The sequence below is a fragment of the Balaenoptera physalus genome (assembly GCF_965194825.1).
Source record: "Balaenoptera physalus genome assembly, chromosome: 12".
Taxonomy (NCBI): Eukaryota; Metazoa; Chordata; class Mammalia; order Artiodactyla; family Balaenopteridae; genus Balaenoptera; species Balaenoptera physalus.
The window spans coordinates 7,718,467-7,745,090 of record NC_138897.1 but is presented as its reverse complement, the minus strand read 5'-3'; the positions used below and the strand labels follow the sequence as shown (position 1 = coordinate 7,745,090).

At 36.5% G+C, this 26,624-nt stretch overlaps 1 protein-coding gene across 8 annotated transcripts in view; it reads right to left on the bottom strand.

The window, feature by feature from the left end:
* The window catches only part of RTTN (rotatin), a 178,148-nt gene that overhangs the window by 110,815 nt on the left and 40,709 nt on the right, over nt 1-26,624 (bottom strand). For all 8 annotated transcript variants that reach the window (XR_014251465.1, XM_082415873.1, XM_082415874.1 and 5 more), the window contains 12 exons: nt 25,594-25,733; nt 22,690-22,861; nt 21,031-21,130; nt 18,898-18,986; nt 18,429-18,546; nt 16,746-16,842; nt 16,040-16,108; nt 12,201-12,389; nt 11,320-11,559; nt 9,942-10,086; nt 2,725-2,879; nt 1,327-1,546 (listed from right to left, as the gene is read on the bottom strand). Coding sequence is in view for 7 of the 8 variants with exons in the window: in XM_082415873.1 (XP_082271999.1) it covers nt 1,327-1,546; nt 2,725-2,879; nt 9,942-10,086; nt 11,320-11,559; nt 12,201-12,389; nt 16,040-16,108; nt 16,746-16,842; nt 18,429-18,546; nt 18,898-18,986; nt 21,031-21,130; nt 22,690-22,861; nt 25,594-25,733 (1,734 nt within the window). In the remaining variant the exon portion in view is untranslated. The remainder of the gene's footprint in view (nt 1-1,326; nt 1,547-2,724; nt 2,880-9,941; nt 10,087-11,319; nt 11,560-12,200; nt 12,390-16,039; nt 16,109-16,745; nt 16,843-18,428; nt 18,547-18,897; nt 18,987-21,030; nt 21,131-22,689; nt 22,862-25,593; nt 25,734-26,624) is intronic.

Below are 26,624 nucleotides of genomic sequence, written 5' to 3'. Positions count from 1 at the left end.
ATTAAAAAAATGACAAAAGTTTTAGGAGAAAGAAGATAGATATAGTAATTCTAGAAACTTTTTTTGCCAATGAAAATAGGTAGAATAATTCTAAAAACATTAACAAACTAAACCTGTTTATATATAAAAAGGATAATACATCACAAACTAGTTGAAATTTTTCCAGAAATGTAAGGTTGTTTACCATTTTTAAATCAACCAATGTAATCCATCATCTTACGGAATACAAAAAAAAAAACATGATTATCTTAAAAGATACAGAAAAAGCAATATATACTTATGATTAAAAAAAAAATTCTTAGCAAAGTAAGACTAAAAGAAAATGTCCTTAATCTGATTTTTCTTTAAGTAATTGAAAAAAGACTACCATAAATAGCTTACTAAAAGATAAAACATTAAAGGCCTTTCCTTTCAGTTTGGAAACAAGGACTGTTGGGTACACAATTAACATATAAAAACTGAATATATTTCCATACATCAGCAATAGTTAGAAAAAAAATTTCACAGAAGATATAATATACTCATTTTCAACACAAGTGTACAGTGGCAGTATCTAAAATTACCCTAAACAGGAAGAAAAAGAGAAGCCAAATTATCCTTCAACATTGTAGTAGAGAGAATACTACACAAAAATGAAATTAAACTCCACCTACAGGAAGCAAAATGAGTAACTCTCATAAGCATAATGTTACAAAGAAATATAAATCCATTTAACAAAATCAAGAGAATGAGAAATTATTGTATATATGGACACATAATTGAGTGGTAAAACCATCAAGAAATGCAAAAAAGTTATTACCGTAAAAATAAAAATAAAACTACCTTCAGGCGAGGAGTAGAGACTGGAAGTGGTTATGATGAGAGCTTCTAGGGTGGTGGCTACTCTCTATTTTAGGATCAGGGCGGTCATATGTGTGTTCACTATGTGATAAACAATGAACTATGTATTTACGTTCTGTGTATTTTCTGTATGTGTTGTATTTCACAACAAAAGGGTTAATAGATGCAAATAAACAAGTTACCCAAATAAAGGGGCTTAATGAAGTGTAAGCCTTACTTTTCTTGAAAATGAGCTTATTCATAAAAGTAATCTTACTTATATATTTGCTAATAAAAATCATTAACACATTGAACCATTAATGAGCCATAAACACTGAATAATAATCTATATTAAATATAATAACACATACAATGCACCTAATATTGTGCCTGGTACACACTGAGTGGTCAGTAAATAGTAAATAGCTATCATTTGAGGGTTTGTAAATAGCTATCATTTAGGGGTTTTATTACTGCTGTTTATAGTTATTGACTATTTTTACTTACTTCGAGGAGACCTGACAAGTACTTCACACAAATTTCTAGTGGCTTTGTGAAAGGAGAGTGTGAGCTCCATCCCGGAAACGCTGTAAGGTGGGCCATCCCTCGTAAGGTCCTCTCGAGGGATGGCAGGCCGTAGAAATGAGGAGCGTCTGTGACTCTCAGACACTGGAGGAGTTTCAGAGCCAGCTGTGTTTGGAAAACATAAAAAAGTTCCAAGCATTTCCTGTGTATGTAAAGGAGGAAAAAAAATCAACCATGGAACAAACGTAACTGGCTTAATGAACTTTCTTGGTGGTGGTGGAGGGTTACTAACAACTTACTGTATCAAAAAAGTATTAACTAGTGGAAATGGAAGGAAATGGCAGAAAATACTCCCTCTTAAAACAAGACTTTTTAAGAAAAACATAGTTAATATACCATCCAGAGTATATGATGTAAAATACAAGTAACAATTACATTGAAAAATGCATAAGTGGGTATTAGTATTGCCAACCAATAATGAAATTAGAAGTTAACATAGAGTTACCACATGAACCAGCAATTCCAGTCCTAGGTATATACTCAAGAACTGAAAACGTATGTCCACACAGAAATTTGCATATGAATGTTCATAACATCACTCTTCACAACAGTGAAAGGTAGAAACAACTCATATGTCCCCCAACAGATGAATGGATAAGCAAAATGTGGCATATCCATACATGGACTATTATTTAGTCACTGTCATCTGCTACAACATGCACGGACCTTGAAAACATGATGTTAAATGAAAACAGCCAGACACAAAAGGTCACATACTGTTTCACTCCATTTATATGAAATGCCCAGAATACACAAATTCATAGAGAAAGAAAGAAGATTAATGGTTACCAGGGGCTTGGGTAAAGGGCGAATGGGGAGAGACTGCTTAATGGGTACAAAGTTTCTTTTTGGGGTAATGGAAATGTTCTGGAATTAAACAGTGACAGTCGTACAACACTCTATATATACCAAAACCCACTCAATTGTACACTTTAAAATGGTTAAAATTGTGAATTTAAAATTTTTAAGTCAGAGCTACAGATATACATTTGAAAATCATCCATGCAAAAATAGTTGTACAGTCGTAGAAATGGGCATGACTGCTCAGACAGATGTGTAGAAAATTAAGAGAGAACCAAGAACTAAACCTAGAGACAACAAAATACTGTGTGTGTGTGTGTGTGTGTGTGTGTGTGTGTAATTACAATCAGGCTATATCAGAAATTGATCTGAACTAAAAAACAAACCAGCACAACTGATTTTTACTGAAGTCTTTTCTCCTCTTAATTTGAAACTAATGAAAAGTAAGACCCTTTAGAAATCAAAAGAAAACTAGGTTCTGTGTGAATGTTCCCAAACCTCCAATAACACACATGGTACCTGTCGGTAAGCGCCACGGAACTGAGCAGCAAGGTGTTGAAGAGGGCGACCAGTTCTTTCTGGAGCTGCTGCCTGACGGCGGTGCGGATGTCATCTGCTTCCTCTCGCGCCTGGGACTCTGTCAGAACCAGCAGCTCCAATAGTGGGTTTGGACTCTGAAAAATGGAATTTGTAAAACATATATTTACCCTCTAATGGAGCTGTATGCTGTTCCCCATAAGGGTTTTTATTGCTAATCATGTTCTGGAGTAACTAAGTTATAGCGCCTAAACCGTAGGTTTCTGCGGCATTAGTAGAGATGTTCTCAACTCAAAAGGTGCTTCATATGTTATCTCAAGAAAAGGAAAGCATATCCATTACAGAAAACTGAGGAAAATATAGAGACGCACAATGAGAAAAACAAAAACCACCCATAATCACACCTCACAGAGGTAGCTGTTATTAGTATGTTGGTACATACTATTCTTTTTATGTGAGTGCAAACAGAATTGTAACTCAATATTTTTAACAAAACGGAGATCAAGTGAAAAAATCCACTACTGTGACCATTTTTTTAAACAATGTTATTATCAGTATTTCTTCAAAAGCATGATTTTAGTATCTGATTGTTATTCAGCCATAAGGGTTTACCACAACTACTGGATAATCAGTGATTTCTAATTTCACTGAGCTGCAGCAACATGCTCAACTCTGATTATACCCTATGTATGAATTCTACGCAACGAAATCACTAAATCAAAACATTATAATAGTTTTAATGCTTTCAATGTATATTGCCAAATTGTCCCTGCAAAAAGTGTACCAGTACATATGACTAAGGCCCACAGCACCCAAGCCAACGTTGAGGATTATTACTGTTGTAATCTTTGCCAATTTGACAGGCTGATAAACAAAGGAAACTAGTACTACTTAAATTTCAACCTGTTTTCCAACTTAAAAAAAAATAGCTAAAGAAATGTAATAGATGATTTCTAGTAATATTGAGAGAGCAGAAAATGTTACATTAACCAAGAGCATTAAAATTAGATGGAATATTTATTTATCATCTATCATGTCATAGGCACTGTGCTAAAAAAAAAAGAGAGAAGGAAAATAAGATTTTATTTAACTTTTGAGTTGAACTAGAAGATTTGCATTTTCATATTTTATAGATGGGCAAACAGAGGTTCATGAAGAGGGTAGGTAACTTAACCAAAGTCATATGAATGAGCAGAGCAAGAATTCAACCTCAGGACCATCTTACTTCAGAGATAGTTAACATTCCATCCCCAGCATTATGTCACATCAATAGTGCATATTATAACGTTCAAAAAGAGATAAAATCAAAATGTAATTACTGTTGTCATGGCATCCTTCACCTAAAGAACTCAATTCAAAAATAACTACATTCTTTTTAAGGAAAAGAAATTTTTTAAATGGGAAGAAAATTCCAAGTTGTTTACATTATGTAGTATGTACAGTATACTTCAACCAGGTACAAAGAACTAAAAATAATCTAATTGAGAGCTTTTGGAAAATACTGAGGAGAGATGCTTTACCTTTAACTTACTTTACTATGTTTCACACCTAAGCAGCATTTTTTTTCAGCTTTTCCTTTCATCTTGAACAAGAAGTGTCTCATTTGGTTCAAGTAAAACTACATAAAACACAACTACCACTTCTAAGTTTCATACATGAATAAAACAATCTAGACACACATTTAATAAAATCATTAAAATAAATATATATTCTATAGTATTCTTAGCCCCAAATAACCAAAGGCTGACTTACACCCACACTCCCTCTAAATCCCATAAATACTGACTAACCGAGTGAGCTGTTTTTAATGCAAACCCCATCTTGGTAAGATGTAATTTTACCATCAGCAATTACTAATTCTGATATACATATAAAAATTAAGTAGAAGCTATGGATTAACATATTAATATATTGAAGCAGTATGTAAATATATACCTAAAACTAAGACCCTTCCAAAGAATCTCATCCTATTAATAACTTATTTTTGCAGGTAAATTGCTGAGACTTTTTCCCTTTATAACATATCTTGGATTGACATGTTAACATTAAGATTCAGTGAACCTCAGCAACATCACTTCTAAAATATGGGATTTATTACCATTCCTCAAGAACAAGAGGAAATAGATGTCTCTACTGATGCCTACTGATCTCAAGTACTTAATCATATCTGAAGGTTTTGTCTTTAGACATTAGTATTCAATCCTAATTTTAAACCAACTACGTGGGCCATTATTTCATCAGTGCTGACCTCCAAAAGGCAACAATTTCTGCAATGATGGCTCATTTTCTTTACCCACAGAGTTACCACTCATCATATCCAATTTTCCATCCATCAGCAACCTACAATAGTAGGATGGACAACGCCCTCTGTGAACTCTGAGTGCACATGACCCTGTGGAAGTCCGACAACAGACAGACATGTGCTGTGTAGTTCTGAATGGTCCCCCCCGAAAAAAGTATGGCCCCACTCTGATAAACTTTCATCAAAAACTCATTCTGAAAAGAAATGCATTCAAATTCAGCACTTCTCAGTTATTTTATATACTAACAAAATATCAATACATTAAAATATAAATTAGTAGTACAAAAAATTCCTTAAGTACGTAAAATGCTTGTAATAAATGAAAGTTTTGATAAAACATGTAGACAAAATTTTCACAAGAGAAAGTTTCTGTATCTTCCCTCGGTAAGTTAGCTAATTTTTCTTTATATATCTTTTAGGCATTCTTCTGCTTGATCAGGTATTCATTTCTGTCTAATTTTCTTTTTGCCACCATCACTTTTGCACATCTTCATATGTTACGTCCATACATTCAAAACAATTCCTTTGGAAATGCTATTTTGCTGACCTTCTTAAGCCATTTCTCATTTATTTTACCCACTTCAGATGATAAACTGTAAAAGTCACTTTTTGACTTTCTATTTTCATGCTTCTTTTATTTTGAACATTGGTTGTTACAAAACGCTTAATAATTTAATCCTCGTAGCCTGATATTTAGAGAGTAAACTCTCCTGATAGTGGATGCTTAAGTCCACTTTACTCACCCTTAAAAGTATTCCTATTATTTATAACACTAGTGATGATAATATATGAGACAAGGTAAGAGCTCTCCAAAGATAGCTTTGATACCACACAAAGTCAAACAAACTAATTATACCAAAAATCCTTTCCTAAAGCTGCATTAAAATTACAGTACAGGGCTTCCCTGGTGGCACAGTGGTTAAGAATCCGCCTGCCAATGCAAGGGACACGGGTTCGAGCCCTGGTCTAGGAAGATCCCACATGCTGCGGAGCAGCTAAGCCCGTGAGCCACAACTACTGAGCCTGCGCATCTGGAGCCTGTGCTCCGCAACAAGAGAGGCCGCGACAGTAAGAGGCCCGCGCACCGCGATGAAGCGTGGTCCCCGCTCGCCACAACTAGAGAAAGCCCTCGCACAGAAACGAAGACCCAACACAGTCAAAAATAAATAAATAAATAAATTTATTTAAAAAATTAAAATTACAGTACAATCATCTAGAGTCCTGTAGAAATTTCATTTTAATTTCAAAACTATGAATAAATTATGCAATATGTACCAGCACTCATGACATACTACAAAATTCATAATCGTTTAAACGTAAAGTTTTAACTATCTAGTTATAGTTACACAGTTTAGGTACGTATATTTTAACTTTTCTATTGTTATATACTATTTACAGTCATATGCAAACATTCAACTATTGCACAGATTTTCAAGAAAAGATTCTAAAACCAAAGCCCACTATATATCTGCTATTTTCACAAACCAAAGCAACCACAGCTCCCACTGTACAAGAACTCTACCCGAAGGAGGAGACTGTTTTAGAGGTTATTCTTTTTTTAAAATGAGTAAAAAAATTATGAAGTTATAAAAAATCTATAGATCAAAAATCAATTTATCAAAAAACTCATTCAGAGGAAAAGCTTCATGGACATTATTTTAATAATGTTTTAATGTCTAATCTATAAAATATTTAAGCAGGTCTTAAAGCTGAAAGAACTATGACAATAGGTTTTCCTGTTCGCTTTATTAAAAATATCCAGAAAAAAACTGCCTCTGAATGCTTCCTTAATTTTTTTAATAATTAAAAGATAAGAGAAAATAGAAGTAAATACAGTACTTTGAAATCATCCTTGGGAAAGTAACAGAAGAGCAAACTTTACTGAACAATAAATCTATGTACCCTGGAAGTGCAATCATCTTATTAAGGACTCAAAAATTATAATTTAAGGAAATTAGTATGTTGTCTCTCATTTGTGTTATAAATAATTTTCTCAGTTTATCATGTCTTTTTAACTATGCTTAAGGTATTTCTTGCCATACATACAGAAACCAATAAAATTCACATATAAATGCCCTCCTACTGGACAAATGTTCTGTCATAAGTTTCACAAAATGAAAATAGAAGTGAAATGGCCAGAGAAAAATATAAAAAATAAATTTTATTAAGGAAAAATTTGCTATGATAATTTAAAAATGTAGTTCTTCAGAAAAATACAGGCATATCAAAGGAACATAATACAACGTTCAATCAAAGAGTCATGCATATATAGGAAATCAGTTTATGGTTTTAAAAAATGGTGCCAATTCAAATCAGGGGTAGACATGACATGAGAAAATTGCTAACCATTAAAAAAAATAATCTACATCATAAGAAATTCCAGATGAATAAAGATGTAAACAAAAATAAAACCTTAAGTATCATAAAAGAAAACATGAGAGTGTTTTCTCAAAACTCTGGAAAACAGATCTTTCCAAGAAGACACATAATTTAGAAACTATAAAAAAATCCTATAAATATGACTACACAAAAATAACATGGCAGTGAATGAAACAAACAACATAACCTGTCCTCCCCCTGCCCACATTCTAGTGGGGTGGGCTGGGGTAGAAAGAAAATGAACAAAGATATTCTGCAAGTGGGAGTGATAAGTACAATGAAGAAACGTAAAACAGGATTAAGAAGGCACAGAGAGTCGGGCATGGAGAAATGCTACACTATGACAGATAAGGATGACTAACATCTGAACAGAGCACTGAATCAAGTGCGGTAGTCAGCTGTATAGATATCTAGGGGAAGAGCATTCCAGCCAGAGAGAAAAAGAAATGCAAAGGGAGCTATGAGTGCGGTGTTTGAAAAACAACCAGAGGCCAATGTGGCTGGGAAAGAAGGAGTGGAGTACAGTGGTAGGAGAGAAAGTCAGAAAGATACTCAGAATCAAGCTCAAATAGAGCCTTGTAGCCTATGGAGCTTAATCTGAACGAGAGGAAGCTGGTGGAGGATTCTGAGAACAGGGACATGATGTGGCTTCAGTTTAAGATCCCTGTGGCAGCCGTCTTGAGAAGCACAGGCAGCACGGGTGGAGGCTGGAAGACCTAACAATAACCTGGGAGAAGGGCGGTGACGGCTCGGCCTAGAGTGGTAACGGTCAAGGTGGTGAGAAGTCCACACACACACACACACACACACACACACACACACACACACCTGTAGCACTATACCTAAATGTGGAAATTATGATCATGGAACACAATTTAAGTACTATAAAATAGGAAAATAAGTCCAAGATACAGTAAGGTCAGAAGACTAATGACAAGAAAAAAACATTGGCAACTCATATCACAGATAAAGGGCTAATCTCTCTAATTTATGAAGGGCTCCTCTGTTACCAAAAACGAAAGAGAGAGAGACAGCATGTTTGAGCACACACGTGCGAGAGAAGACTAAAAACCTAATTGTGGGGCAAAACTAGCAAGGGCGTCAAGGGACAATTCACGGAAAACAAAAAAGCCCCAATCATGAAAATCATCGTATCATTCAAAATAAGAGTTACCTATTTAAAAAAAAAAAAAAACCTCAATACAAACACATATACACGTGTATCTTTGCAACTTGTAACTGACTCAGCAATTACAGTTCTAGGAATTTATAGTTTCCATTTGTTGTATTTTAACATGTTACAAAATTAAGGTTATGTGTGTTTCTTGTAATTAACTACATAGCTTCCTTAAAGTGATATGTTTACTAGTGAGTAAATAAATGTTTATTGAGAGCTCACTATGTGCAAGGCACTATGGTAGACGCTGGGTATGCAATGGTGAATGAAACAGTCCCTATTTTCACCAATCCACAATAAGGCAGAAAATAATAAACATCTAAACAAGCTTTATACACATATAAACATTCATATACATACTGTATTTTTTATATCTATAAATACTTTTAAAAGTATTCTCAATTAGAATTTCTAACTTACATTATATTAGCACCTTGCATTTTTATAGAAAATCATGTCTTTAAATGAGCTTTGCAAATGTATTAACATATAATGAAATATATTTGTTTTATAAGGTCTATTATCTTCTATTTCAGTTTAGGCCCTTTTTTCTAAATTTAATGTGTTTTTTTCGTGATTGTTTGTGCGAAGGTTTATCTTCACCAGGTTAAGGAAATCCATATAGTATTTGCAAAAACAAACAAAAAAAAAATACAGGCCAATGATAAAAAAACAAGCTAGCTTCCTGGGTTCTTGGCAAGTTTCTTAGAACACAGTCAGCTACAAAAAGTAGAGAGTAGTCGGGGGGCTGGATGGGTAAACACTACAGTAAACTTACATGAAGCCTGAGCACAGTCTGACTGAGTCCTTCCAACCTCACCGTCACTATCCCTCACTGCCTCCAGGCTTGTCTCACTGCCCCTCCACATCCCTACTTGAACTCCCCCACTCCAAGATCCTCACTTAAGAATACAGCTATACATATACATATGTATATGTATAACTGATTCACTTTGTTATAAAGCAGAAACTAACACACCATTGTAAAGCAATTATACTTCGATAAAGATGTTTAAATAAATAAATAAATAAATAAAATAAAATAATCATTCAAAAAAAAAAAGAATACAGCTGCTGCTGAAAGCTCACATACAGAACAGGTTTCATTAAACGCCAAGACTGAAGGTCCCATTTAGTCTACAGACTTTTAACTTAAACCTAGTAACAATCACGTCAGGAAGGCATATTGCTAAAAGCCATCTATTACAACGTAAGGACTACTTGGCTAAACATGGGCTATGTAAAAATCATACTTTTCCATATTTTCATATACAGTATTAATGATTTTTACAAATATATCATTTGTCAAACCTAAAATTCAAATTCCTGAACAACACTTACATGTCTAAGAAGTAATTCGAGAAGCCAGTTTAGAAGTTCTACGGATACATTTTTTCTTTGTTCCTTCAATAACTTATTTAGAAAGTGTATGATATCTATTAGCAGTTTCTCATCTTCAGTGCAAGCAGGAAGTACTTGTAAAAACCTACAATAAAGAAGACAGTAATCATGGTTTCTAGTTCTATAAAGTAAGTGGCGTGCGGATAAGTATTTAACAACTGGCTGAGAAGTGGGGTGCTGATTTGCTGTGTTTGCCGATTGCCATAGTGTAGATACCCCGCCATGGCTGACTGCAATCCTCCAATCTACCGCACAGCTGTGGAGACAGGCACTGCAGCACACCGTTATACAGCATTTCCACAGCACAGACAGAGTCCATATAAATAACATCGAGAGCACAGATAATAGTAAAGTGTTGTAAAATAATTAGGAAGCCATGACTCTGCATAATCATTATCTTTATTTTTCATATAATTTATTTAATTGTAAGTTTACAAAGTTCAGTTTTAAGAGTGGTTGTGTTTAACAACTAACTTGCAAAAATCCAGATAATTTAACCATCTCATCTCTCACAAGGCAGTCCTAGCTGGCTACAGCACAGCACTGAAAAAGGTGAACTAGATATCCGAATTTTGAGAGCTACACTAAATAAGAGCCCACATTTTAGAAACTCAAATAACCTTGCATTTTGAAAATGGCACACTTTCCATTTAATAGAGAGTTATACATTTTATACTAAAGTCACATGAAGACTAAAATGTAAAACTGCTGGCAATGGCTGCTTATCAGTCTTGTTTCAAATGCAGCCATCTGCTACCAGTTAAATGTGTTAAATTTACAAGCCAGGGCCTTCCCAGTAACTACTAAAGGACCTCCACATGGCTATCAACTTCATGAAATTCAGAGTAAAAAGAAAAATGAGATAATTTACTTAAGAACAGAACGAAAGCAAAACAAAACAGCCAGAGTTACCAAGACTTTAATCAGTTCCCTGATGTCTCAGCTCATTTATTGATATAACATGGACAGGAATAAACATTCAGTTTGTTTACCCATGTCTTATCCTAATCATTTACTTCTGTGAGATAAAAAATAAGATTTGCTATGTTAGGATATAAAAATATAATTATAATATTTGTAAAAATTATAACAATTTATTAGTAATTCCAAAATGCAGTAATTATGTTAAAATTTTCTCTTTTGTTATTATTAGACCTGTATTACAGATAATAAAAATCCTTAAATTTTTCTTTCTAAAAAGCATTTCTCTCATGATACCAACAATAAGAACACATGCTCCTATCTTCAAACGTGGAGATGAACCCAAATACAATTCCATCCAGGCCTCTGAAACCAGCAGGCTTGAGCTGACACTGACCTGTTTAGTGTGGTGTGCCAAGACAAGGACTTCAAGGTAATCCCACATGGGCCGGTGCCACCCTTGAAAGACAATCTGTCATTCAGAAGATAAAAACTCATCCTCGTGAGAGCAGCCCTCACTTCCCTGTGGGCTGCAGCCTGAACAATGGAGTGGAGACAGTCCTTCAGTCCACTCGCTGTGTGTGTCATCTTCAGAGTAAGGGTGTCCTCAGTGGATAACTTCAATGTATCTAAAAATCTAAACAAAAAGAAAAAAAGAAAGAGCAATATAAAGCTATTAAATAAAAGCTCACAATTATTTTTATTATAAACTGTCTCCCCCAAATTCTGTTCTGTTTCCTTTTAATTTAAGGGTGGCTCACAGCCAAAAGAAAATCTGATGTGTATCTGTCACTATTAGGGTTTCACACTAGCATGAGGATGTTTATATTGACATTTTCCTGCTTACAGAAATATAATCTCCATTCAAATGAGAAAGCACTGACAGATTAGAATACTGAGGTATTTAAAAGTCATCATCATCGTCATCACCCCAGTGACGATAACGAAATTCACATATGTATTTACTGAGCTTCTACCCTAACCCAGAGCACTTTTCCTAGTGAATTACATCTGTTAACTAACCAAACTTTATATAATCTCCAAAACAGCATAGAGCACAATGCTTTTTAATTTAAATTTCTTTGTGTGACAGTTTTTAAAAAGTAATGAATGACATGTAATCTTTAAAACAAAGTAAAAATTATAATCTTTAGTGAGAAAGCAGGGTCAGACGTTAAAAAGTAAAAAAGCTACTTGACCTAAAGGAAAAATAAGGCCTAGCTAATTAATCATAATTAGGTAGATGTGAATGCTTTTCTACTACATGTAACAGCTTACTCTTGGATTTTAGTTTCAGAGTTCATTTGCTTCAACAGATTATCACTCCCATGATACCATGATAGGTTCCAAGCTATTCTCAGCATATCTGAGACCGGCTTCAAGGCCAAACAATCAGCAGATAACGGCAAAACTATGGAGTAAGGACTCACAGCATGGTGGCCAAGTACATGTACTGGTAGATGATACCTAAAGAAAATGTATAAAAAAAATTACATACTTTTAAATTCTTAAATGCTACTCAAAAGAATGAGCCACAAATGAGGGCTAGTTCTACGCCTCCCATTCTACAGCAATACAAAGATCTCTCTCGTGGTCCCAGTTTTGAACAGTTACCATGCTTTATTCTTTTGCCATCCTCTAAACTTTCAAAAACACCTGATTAAACTTCTTTCCTGAGGACTTACCATACTCTGTGTTGTATTAGGGTTGTTTGCAGAGATGACTGACGCCCCTTGAAGTCGAGGCCCATGGCTACAGTGAACCACACACACAAGGTGTTCAGCTGAAACACAAATGTCTACTTTATGCTACACACTGTATGTTATCTACCTTTCATTCACAGTTACATGGCACGGCACCATGAAATCCATTTTACAGACGATCAAAATGAGCCTTAAAGAGGCTAAATGAATTGCTTATGTTCACAGGGGTCACTAAGTGACAGAATCACAACTTACTATTTTCACTTGAGAACACAGTTGCACCATCAATAAACTCCATCACTGTGTGTCACCAAGAGAACCCAGAAATATTTTTAGATCTAAGAAAAGATTCAATAGCAGTATCTCTTAAACTAGTTAATGTTAATTTAATAGTGCTTAGCAGGACTGCAGTGCCTAGCATCTCAAATGTTAAAGAATAATTTTGCTTATAAAACATATCCCAAACCCCTAATTCACGTATTTGTAACTAATATTAGAGAAACACAATTGGGTAGGATTTTTAAGGGGAAATTTAGTGTGCTTTTTCATTTTATGCATCTCAAAAAAAAGAGGCTAAGGTAGAGTTCTGTATATAAATGAAGCTGAATAATTTTTTAAAAGATAATAAATTTTAAAAATTGGAATTTTCCTTAGAAGTAACCAGGACTCCTTAGAGAAATGGCTAATGCTAGGTCTGAAATAGGGAAATCAAAGGTGAACCGTGGACATCTCTTCATGCCAGAAAGCAAGAATGTACTAAAAGGCTTGTGAAGCCATGTCAAAAGGACACAAGAGCCTCCTTGAAAGGACTTGCACTAAATGAAAAGAGTTAAGGCTGTCAATCAATGGTCAAGCTTTTAATAAGTTATAAAATGTACTGCAAATTACACCTGAAGAACATAGAAGGAAGAAAATAATAAAAAGCAAAGGGTATTACATCAGGACCAGTTTGAGAAACCACTACACACCCACCATGTGGACAACAATTTTTAAAATGACATTACTATGTGTAAAGAAATTACTGTTGACATTTCTTCTCTATGGACAACCTCGATCTTAAGGTAACTCTCTGACCCTTTTCCCCAGGATAACCAAATAGATATGGAATGCCAACAATTTTACTAAACCGCTTTGCTTATGGTGACACTCACTCCCTGCATCTGGACTGGGAGGTGTGCAAAGAACCCACACCTGTGTGTAAATGTACAGTGGGAAGCCACAGCTCTGAGCATCCCTGAGTGCTGTGGCTCTCATACAGGACGTGCCTTGCGGGGACCTGGACGTTATGCCCACAGCATGCTTCCTAGAGATCACATTTTCTATCGGGACGTGGGCCTCCTATGCCAAGACAGCCCCCAGCACCCACACGGGTAATCACACTTCAAGCATGACCTACTGTCATGTGTGTTTTATTATTTAGCCAAACCTAAAGACCATGAAGAATGTGATGTCTACAACTAAAGAATTTCATTCCTAAGGATATATCCAAGAGGAACTATTGGACACATATCCCAGGAGATACATAATGTTTACAGGGATGTATACAGGAGCAAAAACCCAGAATCAACCCAAATACCCCATGACAGGAGAATGAATAATCTGTGGTATCGTCTAACAAGAGTTATTATACAGCAGTGAAAATGATTATACTACATGTAATAATATCTAGCAAGCTATAAAATGTTATTTTTAAATTAATCATAGTTGTATTAAGATATAATTTTCTTACCTTTAACATACACAGATTTTAAGTGTACAGCCTGATGAATTTTTATATATGTGTTCATTTGTGTAACCACCACCCAGAATAAAACACAGAACATTTCCATCCCCTCAGAAAGTTTCTTTGTTCCCTTTTCTTGTCAATTACTCTCCTAGCCCTCTTCCAAGAGGTAACTACTATTGTTACCTATTCTGATTTCTCTCACCAGAGATCAACTTTGTTGGTGAACTTTAAATAAATGGAATATACAGTATATATTCTTTGTGGCTTTTTTCACATTATGTCTATGATTATGTCATAAACCCTATGTCTATGAGACTCATGTTGTTGTGTGAAAAGTAGTTTTTAAATGTTGTATAGTGTTTCACTGTGTGAGTATAGCACAGTTCATTTATCAATTCTCCTTGCTGTTGGACATTTGGGGTGTTTCAAGCTTTTGGTTACTATACATAAAGCTGTTATGAACATTCATTCATATATATATGTATATAAAAGGATAGTGGGTGATGTCAATACCAAGAGCTGGAGGGGGTGTGCAGCATCTGGGACCACTATACTGCTGCAGGAATGTAAACCAGTACACCACTCTGGAATACTGCTTGGTAGCATCTACTAAAGCTAAACATATAAATATCCTCTGATCCATATGTGTTCAAGAATATTTTTAGCGGTCATTATTCATAATAGCCCCAAAGAGAAAACAAACCAAATGTCCATCAGTGATAGAATGGTAACTACACGGCTGTATATTCTTACACAGAATACTACACAAAAATGAAAATAAATCAAATACTGCTTCACGCAATGACACGGACAAATCTCCCCAAGTTGAGCAAAAGAAGGCAAATGCAAGAATATACTTTATAAAGTTCAAGAACAATGTATAATAACAGAAATGAAAATAGAATTATCTTTGTGGGTGCTGGAAGGTAATAAGGAAGCACAAAAGTGGTTTCTGGCATGCTAGTGATATTTTGTACTTTAATCTACATGTTAGTTACATGGGTGTATTTATCTGGAAAAATTCAGGATTTGTAAACTCTATGTATCTTATACTTCAATGAAAACAATTTACTTTTTAAAAAGTCGAGAGAGACATGAAAACCAAATGCAATTCATGATCTTGATTGGATCCTGCATTTTAAAAAAAAAATCTATAGAAGATATTTGGGATATAATTGGAGAAACTGGATCATGTTACAGAATTATTTTTAATTTTCTTAGATGTGACCATTCATGGTACAGTGGTTATGTAGGATAATGTCCTTAATTTAAGGAGGTACATGCTGGAATAATTGGGAGGGTAGTAAAATTATGTCTGAAACTTATATTTAAATGGGTTGGGGAAAAAGATTACATAAAAATAAATAAATGTATTGAGAGAGAGAGAAAGACAGAAAAGCAGACCCATGTGTTAACAGTTGCTGAATCTAGGCTGAAGGGTATGCAAGTGTTCACTATATAGTTCTTTCAAGTTTTGTGTAGACTGGAACAATATCAAAATAAAAACTTGGCGACAGGGATGTACACTTACTGAACTTTCAGAAGCACCACCATGAAGGAAACATTAAAGCATTACAAGTCATATGATGAAACGCTAGATGAAAACTTTTAACAAATTATAGATCTTGATTTCCCTTTCTGTAACAGTATTTTATGTTTGAGAAAAATCAAAGAAATAAATTCTTTACCTTCTAGAAACTGAAACAGGCAAACTGAAGACTGATGGTGAAGAAGGTTTATTGGAAGGATTATCAGACCTATTTCACAAAAGAAACACAAAAGGAAAGAAACAACTGAGTAGACCATCGTTCTGTCTAAGAAACACAACTTGCTTCGCTTCCTTGACTGCAACTCAAATCAAGAGTTGCATTTGGTTCTGTCATTTAGTATAGTTATGACATGGTGCTACTACCCGGATTTGCTTTTGAAGAGCAAATTATGCTTTTCTTTAAGAAGTCCATATAATAAATGATTCATACAATGCAGACGCTGTACTGGCAGGTGGCCTCTGTGTCTCTCTCCCACTGATCCTGCTCAGGGTCAGTGTTAATCAGATATTACATCCTAAACATCCTCCCCAAGGTTTTTTTATTAAATATTAAAGAAAAAACACACAAAATTGAGAGTATATACCAAAAAACGTATTAATGATAAAACTTACTATAGTAATTATCAAATTTTGTACTTAGTAATGTTCAACAATAAAAGTTCAGGGTGACTTTTTGAGCCAACGTGCATAATACTGCTATTCAAACCAAAAATCATACCATGTATATCTACCATGGAAAGCATAAGCTTCCTAAGTCAGAAATTTCCATGCACTGCTATAAGACTGCAACAGAAACTCAGACAGACAATTCAGAGTAAAAACCTTTTAAAACTCTTATAGCTCACCACATATCCATTCTTGATACTTCATCAAATAACAGAAGACAAAATAATGCTCCAACTTCAGTCACGACGGTACAATTTTCATGAAATATCAAGGAAACTGTAAATAAAAAGAGGCATAACTTTATAGAATATTTTTACCTCTAGAAAGAATGAACTTCAAATTTAAAATATCTTAACTCGAAAAGAAGAGATGCCATTCTCAGAGAAATGCGACGTTAACCCAGATAAACTGACATCACTAAAACAGTGGCTCTCAACTTTCAAATCTATGCAAATCTCTGTAGGGCTTGTTAAAACAGAGTTTCTGATCTGGTAGGTTTGGAGGATACAGACACTACTGGCCTAGCACATAGTATGCACTCAATAAATGTTTGCTGAGGAATTAATTTTCCTTGTTGAGTACCTAGTTAAAAAACTAATTTTGCCCTAAATTCATTAATGAGAGATATTATAATTCATTTTCAGGCTCGCTTAAGTAATTTTTGGAAACATCAATGAGATCGAAAAAGTATTAAAAGGGTACAGATTATGTTGCCTTAGAAAATGTCTTTGAATCTAGTAGGTGCTCATAATTAATTGATTGCTTGAATAATTTAAATCAAAATTATAACTGAAAAGGTAAACTAGGAACTAAATTCTACTGAATGAGGTTAATAGGAAGACAATTATTAACAAGACAAAAGAAAACTAGAGATCCATAACTGCTACTCTTCCACATCAATCTAAAAAAAACTTGTAAAATTTTACACACTATTCAAAATTTATGAAGCCGAACACATTGAGTCTCTTTAGAACTTTACCTGGTTTGAACCTTTATCAATGTTACTTAAACTGTGTCCTATTCACTTGGCAAGCAGAAGCCATTAGAAGAGAAGAAAATGCTAAAATAAAATGACTCATAATATTCTGAACATAAATATCATTAATCTCTTACATGCCTGGTAATTGACAAGGTTAAGCATATCGAGACATTTGATCAAGATGTCTCTTGTAGAATATATAAAAGCAATAGCCTACATTTCTAGGAAAGAAAATAGCACAGAATGTTACCAAGCTCTCTATTGAGAACAGTCAGAAAAGAAGAGAAAAAAAAGAGAAAAAAATAACATGGAATTTTTCCACCTAAATACATTACTCACTTACAACCAAACTGAAAAAGGTTAAAAAAAATCACACTTTATAAAATGTAGTAAGTTAATGCTCAGAGTCATTCAGGATGGTCTAGTTCCCACTCCCCACAAGCTGAGTCTATACACTCTGAATGCCAGTTTAAGGACATAACCAGTTGTAACAGCAAAGCGTCAGATCTAAAGGCACAAACAAAACAAGAATGAGGAAACAGACACTGGAAAGAGGCAACAGTGACAGCAGCTGCAGCGCTCTCTCTCTCCACAGGTAAGAACTGACCGTCTGAGCACCAAACAACAGCTACATCAAGTGCAGAGAGCGATCAGAGGCTTCAGCCCTTCTCAGCTCTAAGGTCTACTCTGTAACAGGATTTTAAGAAAATTCCCACAAAAGTGTTAAACATTTCCCACTGCAATGGGTTTTTTTAGTGGCATATTCACTAATAAACTTTGTTATTGTGTTAGTAAAGCGGAAAGTAAATGTTACCTACAGTTAAAGAATAAACAGTTAAAGCTTAAGATTGCTCTCATTACTGTCAGAATGTATTTTATTTACCTCTGAATAGCAGGGTCAAGAGAGAAGGTTGTTGGGAGAGGGAAACACGCAGGACTGGGTCAGCACAGAGAACCTTCCTCAGGAGCGTGAGGCTTGGCTGAACTAGACACTCTACCACCTGGCCAGCAGGGGAAAACACAGTTATTAATTTTTATCAATTCTAAGGTGAGATAAAATATACTGTAACATCGTCTTGTTCTAAATGTCATGCTTTTTCATCAAAATTGTGTGAAACTAAAATGCAAATATTAAGATTTTCCACTGGAAGTACGTTTTGTATATACTTCTGCTTATACATCTTATAGAAATTTTAAGGTTTTCCTTTAGAGACCTCACTTTTAGAAATAAAAAAAATGAACAAGGCAGTGGATGTTACTCAAGATTGAAACTCCAAGTACTCATCCAAATCCAGTTGAATTCATTTCAAATTTAATTGACAAAAAAACCAATCTGTAAAAATATGTCTTACCTCACCATCCTGACTCACACATTCATTTAAATACTCAATTATCTTGTCAGTTAAGCATAATTTTTTCACCATAGCATGCATTTTAATATCTGTAGACCAAAAAAAAAAAGTTACTAAAAGTTAAAGAACATTTTCTATAGTTTTAAAAATAGAATAGACAGCCACACAACTTTCAAACTTTTAAAAATAATTACACTTAGTGTTGAAAATTAGAGAAGGACACTTTAAACTTTTTACTTTATACACATCTGAACAACTTGAAAACTTTAAAGTAACAAGCACATCTTACTTCTGGTAATATAAAAAAAGAACTATTTAAGAAGAATAATTAAATGAACTAGCTCAGATTCTGAAAAGAACTAGAATTTTAAGTATACAAATGAACACTTTTATTTGTACATGGAAAATTATTTTATGTTCTTTCATGGACATTTCTTCTCTTTTCCAAATCCATCATCTCAAAATGTTTAGAATTCTCCCCAAGCTAATGCGTAAATATGACTTGCATTTTTCTATCAATATTAATACAAGATCTTTAACCTCAAACTGTTAATAGCAAATATAAAAGAAAGGGTCTGTAACATACTCTACATATTTCTAGAGAATATGACCTCTTTTTTAATAAACATATACATGTGGGTGTGTGTGTGTGTACACTGAGCAGTCTAAATGTTTGTGTCCCCACAGAACTCACATGTTTGAAACCTAATCCCCAGTGTGGTGGTACGTGGAGGTGGGGCCTTCGGGAGGTCATGAGGTCATGAGGGTGGAGCCCTGCTGAATGATCGGTGTCCTTATAAAAAGAGAGCTTTGTTGCCCCTTCTCCATGTGAGGACACAGGGAGAAGACAGTCACCTATGAACCAAGAAGCAGGCCCTCACCAGACACTGAATCTGCAGCGCCTTAATCTTGGACTTCCAGCCTCCAGAACTGTGAGAATAAATTTCTGTTGTTTATAAGCCACCCAGTCTATGGTATTCTATTATAGCAGCCCAAACAGACTAAGACAGACAGACAGACAGACACACACACACACACACACACACACAGGTACTAGATATCACTAGCACCAAAATCTCTAGTTGCTTATAGATTAGTTACAAGTATTTCACAACTTGCAGACAAATTTTCTTAGTTTGTACTCCTACATTCTCATTGAGAAAAACGTACAAATATAAAGTTGATATTTAATTTGTAGCTTTCACTGTAACTACCTTTAGCTGCCACTTTAAAAAGGTAGTTTCCACTACCCTCCCATATAGTGCATACCAAAATTATGAGCTTTTTATTTTTGAAATGTTAAACAATACCGAAAGAATACCCTCTAAGTTTTCTTTAATCTTCTTAGCCAAGGCTCTCCACATTTGCTTGAGCCTTATTTTCTGTAGTCTCTATTATTGTTATTTAAACCACAAATATGTTGAATATGATCTTTCAAATTACTCTCTCATCCCAGTTTCCACTAATGTCAGGATGGGAATATTCATCATACCCCACCTTCCAAGTTAAAAAAAATATTTTTATGTAAATGCAACATTACTTCTCTCAAACATTAAAGATAAATTACATACATCACATATAGGAAAAAATTTAAAACTCAAAGAATAACAACACTACAAACAAAGCTAAGAGTAAATTTTAGTACTTGTTTTTAAAAATAAACTTTTAAAGAAAATACATAGTACTGTGCAGTATTTTTGTCTTACCTACCCACAAAGTACAATTTGATGGATTTCTCTAAGCAAGATGGAACAAACTGAAATATCATATACTAGGTAAACTGAGAAAGGAACAAGCAATTTACTGTTAGAATTATATCAACATTTCAGAAGAAAGATAATTTTATCAAATGACATTCCACAGGTCAAACAACAATAATCTAGACCAGGGGTCAGCAAACTTTTTCTTTAAGGAACTAGACAGTAAATGTGTTGGGCTTTGCTGGCCGCATACGGCCTTTGTCGCGTATTCTTTGTTAAAAATGTAAAAACCACCCTTAACTTGAAGGCTGCAAGAGACAAACAGGCCACAGGCCAGACTGGCCCACAAACCAAAGTGTGCCAACCCCCAGTACGACTACACACAGCAATCTAAAACTCCATTCTCAGCAGCATTTTCCTTAAAAGACATTACCTTGCATGATCACAGCCAACTGTTCTGCGGCTGACTTTCTCAAAATAAGATCAATATCGTCTGAGATAAAGATGTCATATACCTTTTCAACAGTCTCCAACTGAAAAAAAAAAAAAAATGTTTTTCATCTACTTCCAATTCTCCAGTAAAAGTCTACAGTTATAAAAACAAAAGCTCGAAGGCCAACTTATTCAAGTAACTGATATATTTACATTTGCAACAATGATGTGCTAGGTCAGAGAGGGAGTTAGGATCTAAAACAAAGAGCCATCATGTCAAATAAGCCTCTCCTCTTAACGTACATTTCCGCTAGGAAGCCATTCATAACCCATTAACCATCCAAGTTACACAACATCACTACAGGTAGTTCCAGGCTAGCCTGAGAACAGCAACCCCAGACACGTGGCTTGGGATTTCTCTGCTGCTCCCCGAAGCCACCAGCTGGAATTCCCTTGGGCCTCTCCGCTTCCCCCTCTTAGGGACCCTGAAGCAGACAGCTCTCTGGGGCTTGCTGCTCAGCACTCTGACCAAGCCCCCCAATAGCAGTCCCTGACTGTCACCTCCTGCCGGGACAGAGTCTGAGTAGGCAAAACACAGCAGGAAAGGGGGAGAGAAAAGGACACAGAGCACACCTCTCCTTTCTCCCAGCCACTGCCATCTGCAGCCCTAATGTGGACTCAGGAAAGAGAGGTCTAGAACCCCACTCCACCTTCCTCCACATGACGCACAGGGCACAGTAGTGATACCAGTGGCTCAGCACGCAGGAATTCCCCAGCAGGACCTGGTATGCGGCCCATGGAAGGTTCTCCAATCCTCCTGCCAGGGCCATCAGATGGCCCCGAACGCTTAGGTTAGAAGAACACTGAATGTGTTTCCCTGTTTTAAAAAATCCGTTATGTTGCATGTGGCTCTACCACAGGCCTCGGGGGCTGGTCTAAACTTAAAGAAAACTGCCAGACTGCACACTTGGAGTCACAGGAGAAGCTATAAAACACAGGAATGAAGCAATGAAGATAACGGACAGCTTGCTTTATCTGATCCTACATCAGACCACGATGATTTGGGTGCAGTTCTGGACAGACAGGGAGATGAAGGCTACACCTCTTAAGAGGGGGAAAAAGCCAAAGATTCAGAAAAGAGATTAACAAAAAAAACTCAGAACCACTGTAACATTTAAAAGAAACTGCCCTTGCCTTCTATATTATTTTTCCTGTAATGAAGAGGCTGAAAACTTTTATCATCGTTAATATTTTCTTTTTTAGCATTACAGGCAATTTCCAACAGAAGAAAAAGAAGAATAATTTTATGTCAGTGATGTTTGTTTTTAAGAGTCATCAGAGAATTTCTTTCCACTAGATTAGCCTTATGTTGTATTTAAGATACTACTCAAATTAATTTGCATTTCCAGCGTATATTCTGAATGAAAAGGGACACGATGGCTGGCATACAGTAGGCACTCAAGAAATAGCTGTTCAATAAATAAATGTATCCAGGAGCCAGAAAAAGCCAGGACACAACTTCACACTAGGCAGGAAAAACCACACGTGAAGCCACCATTTCTCTCCCTCTCCCGTACATAACACAAACTGAAAAATGTAACATAAAATATATCAAATAACCACACAGTTATGAATAAATAAACTTGAAAGTTATGATCACCTTAATAATCAGTTCTCTTCTGTCATCCAATTTGAGTTCAATAGGCTTTTTCACAATAAATAAATTAGTAACTCTGGAGAGAACTCTGGCATCGATTGAAGGGCGCTTGGTATCCGCCCCCTCTTCCCTTGTAAGGTGACTTGCTAAAAGCTTTAATGCCAGCATCCGGACCCTGAAGAAACAAAGTCTTCAAGTCAACATTTTGTAATATACAAATGTATAGAAATTATAAAGGCCCATAACACAAAGAATTATTACAAATCAACACAATAATTGGCTATGCTTATACTGACATTACTGATGACATTTTGCTTTTTCTATTAAAATACTTAGTGTATAACTACAGTTATTCTTGCATTTTACATTTATGAATAAGCAGCAGAAATAAAGAATAGTCAATAATTACAAGTGAAGATGCAGACTCACTGAGACTGCGAACTTCACTGTCAATATCACCTCAGCTCCAGTAAGTCGGTCCACAAATTAAAAATCCTAGCTCCTGACTCCAAGTCTAGCGATGTATCTCAGTCATAAAAACTATCACAGACCCATGAGCAGAGCCCAAACAACGGGTCGAACCTCCAGGAGAGTAATCATACTAACAGCTAAAGCGAGGTATTGGGGGTGAAATAGATCCCCTCAAATATGAAAATACAAATACTTTTGGTTCCCATCAGAATTCTATTTTATCTGGAATGGATTAGCATCAAGGTCAGTTGAGCACTGAGTGGGGAGGTAGACGATTTCAAGAAAAGGTTAAATACTGCATGCACTAGACAATGAAATGGAAGAACAGAAAAACCATTGAGTGGACGCGCAGCAATGAGTTACTGAGACAGGTTCTGGAACTACAGGGACACTGGGCAGATTCTAAGCAGTAATACAAGTTGCAGGCTTTAGGCACTACTTGTGAGACTACGATTAAAACCTGCACGCTCGGGGAGGCGTCCCTACCGCAGCAGAGGCCGAGTCCTGTCCCCCTGAAGTCCCCCATCGTAACACTGATCTCGCTGTATTACAATTAATAATAAAGTATAACCAGTAAGGTCTCTCTTCTCAATCAGACGCCCAATTCTGGAAGGGCAGCATCGTGTCTGTGTTGTGCGCTGCTAGGTTCCACTGCCCACCACGGTTCTCAAGGGCTTACCAAATCTAGAGAAAGCGGGAATTTACTGTATTACTAACAGATATCGTCTTTGGGGGCAAATATTTACTCCAAGAGGGTGTGGGAGCCAGGCAAGCCTCCGTCTCCCATCTGCTGTGACTCAGGGAAGCTCAGAACAGGCAGACACCCGCACGACGCCCCCCGTCGTGCCAGTGCTTCTGCATTAACATCGCGGCTCCTCAGTGCAGAGACAGCCCCCAGCCCCAGGCAAAAGCCTACAGTGGGGTATGTAAAGCATGTCTTTAATGCATCTCCTCCTCCCGTAGATAAATTTAGCCTTTAGGTTTAGCATGAGCACCGTGGTGCGCTTATTTCTCTATACTTATTTCTTTCAACAAATACATTTTGAGCATATTTACGCCCAAGGTACTAAATGAAGTTCTGAGGATGTAAAGATTAGCCAATGGATGGGGTTCCTGCCTAATGGAGTTTATGGTCTGGTGAGACGGGGTAGAACTAGTCAAATGATGAAAACAAATATGTAATTTAGACTGCTTTAAGTTCTGTGTAATTGAGAATTACCTTACCCAAAGAGAGGTCTGGCCTTGCCCTTGGCTCCTGGGAGGGGATCTCTAAGCCCTTAGAATGTCCTGCCTGATAAGAGTGTTTCTGTTTACCTGGAGACTTTGGGCCCCCAAAGGTGAACCGAAAATATACACCTATTGTGTTACATCACCAAACTTGGGGTAGGGAATACTACACTAGCACATTAATAAAGACACTGCCCAGGGTCAACGGGGACACTTGCAGAAGCCAGTCCCCGAGGAGCACAAGCACACTAACCCCGTCTGCCCCTCTGCTTCCTGCATCGCCCACAACTTTCCTCTCCGCACGACGCATGTGCCCTTACAATCTCCTCTGACTTTCCTCCTTCCATTCTCTTAACGTTTTAGTTTATTTCACCTACTTCCCTAATTTTTAGTCTGATCATCTGCTTATAAATAAGCCACTGTATTATCCTGATGTAAGTATGGGGAAAACAAAATTATCCATTGTCAAAAGAACATCTGTCTGTTTCTCCTAGCCTTTTCAACCGACACTTTCTCTTCATCACTGCTTATCCGTCTTTACTCTAAGCTTTTTTTCCTCTTCTCAGTGAGAGAAAATCTAACCACTGCTACCTAAAGAGAATAACACAAGATTCATGTTGCACTGACAGAGAGGGAAGGAAGACAATCTTTCTCTCCTTCTTTTCTTTTAGTTAAAATGACACTTACACTAATGGTAGAGGAAAGGACACTTTTTCAGTTTCCTAAATAAGAAGACAAGCTAAACAAGATTAAAATACAAGCATACCCTGGTATATGAGGCAACTGGTCCACTACACTTTCATGAAAAACTTTAATTTTCAGAACAAGTATTTAATTAGAAAAGTTGCACTCCAGGAGACTAACAATTTCTAACGAGAGAAGACAACGCGAATGCCCTATGGTTTTTGCAATCTGTTTCTCTGCACGGCTCTCCACCCTGCCCGCAGCAGCACTATGAACAGCACTGAGGGCAGCGATGCCGTAACATAGGCTGACCTGACAGCAAGGCTGGAGGACGGACAGAGCGTCTCAGAAAGTGTCCAAAACACCTTTACCGGGTTAGTTCCAGCCATTAGCTCCCCGTCTCTGTCTAGTAAGAGAATCACTTTCCTTTACCTCCTTTGGTTCTATACTGTTTGATACAATTACTGCCCGTTCCTAGAACATTCCCGTTCATCTTTCACACTCAGCAGACTCTGCTGTACTTACGACGGCTTTTTCACCAGCAGGAGTCGTAGTATGGACTTTAACCAGGTGGCACAGGGGAGAATCCCTTCACCAGCATCAGAACTCGCTTTGCTTAGGAGGAGAATGCAGTTACCCAAAGGATCCTCTGTGTCGGCATGGCCCTAACAGATTTCATAGAAAGAGAAATGACCGTTTGATTGTATGCACACACTGCTTACTTTTTTAACTTGAAATAAGAATTGTGTTGACCTGTCAGGCAACTCACAGATTTCTTTCAATTCAGTTGAATATGACTTTTCAAAATAACCTACATGAGGTAAGAAGTCTACATACAACTGTATTTAAAAAATAATACTGGAGAACTTCAGGAAAATGTGCTAACCCTCTTGACACTTGCTAATTTTTCTACTTTCCAAGATTCTAGTAGTGGCACTGCCCCTAGATGAGGCCCCTCCCAGATCTTCAGACCTGTCCCCTCAGTACAAAGGTGGAGTGCTGCCAGGGCGCCTGCACGGAACTGAGCTGTGCAAGTGGCAGGGCCTGAGGCCCGGGCTCTCTCTTCTAAGAGGACTGTTCCTATGATGGTGTTTCCCATCTCCACCTTCTCATCCAAGGGAGGGAAGGCCCTGCCCTTCCCTCCATCCTTTACCTAAGCCCAGAAGGACTGTTAAAAAAGCTTTGTTTCTAAGAGCTCATTAATCAAAGTATCAGGCTAATCCATATATGCAAAGACAGAATTCATGAAGCCAGTTTCATTACATAAAGTCTGTTTAGAAAGCACTGTTAGCTTTGCCTAAAAGCCTTTATATAAGGCTGAGCTCTATTTTTCACAGTCAATGCTAAATGCCTGCGCCTCACTTCTTAACCTCCCACCCGGTGTACACAGACAAATTCGCTAGCCCGCTTTAACCTTCTGCCAGAAACAAGACAGCCGCCCACTTCCTGTTCCCTTATCCACAGCGCCTTCGCGGCTTCACGTCACTTCTCCCACAGCATGATGGTTCTACTGCTTGCGTGCGTTTAAATCAATCACGCTCACCAAAGAGAAATGG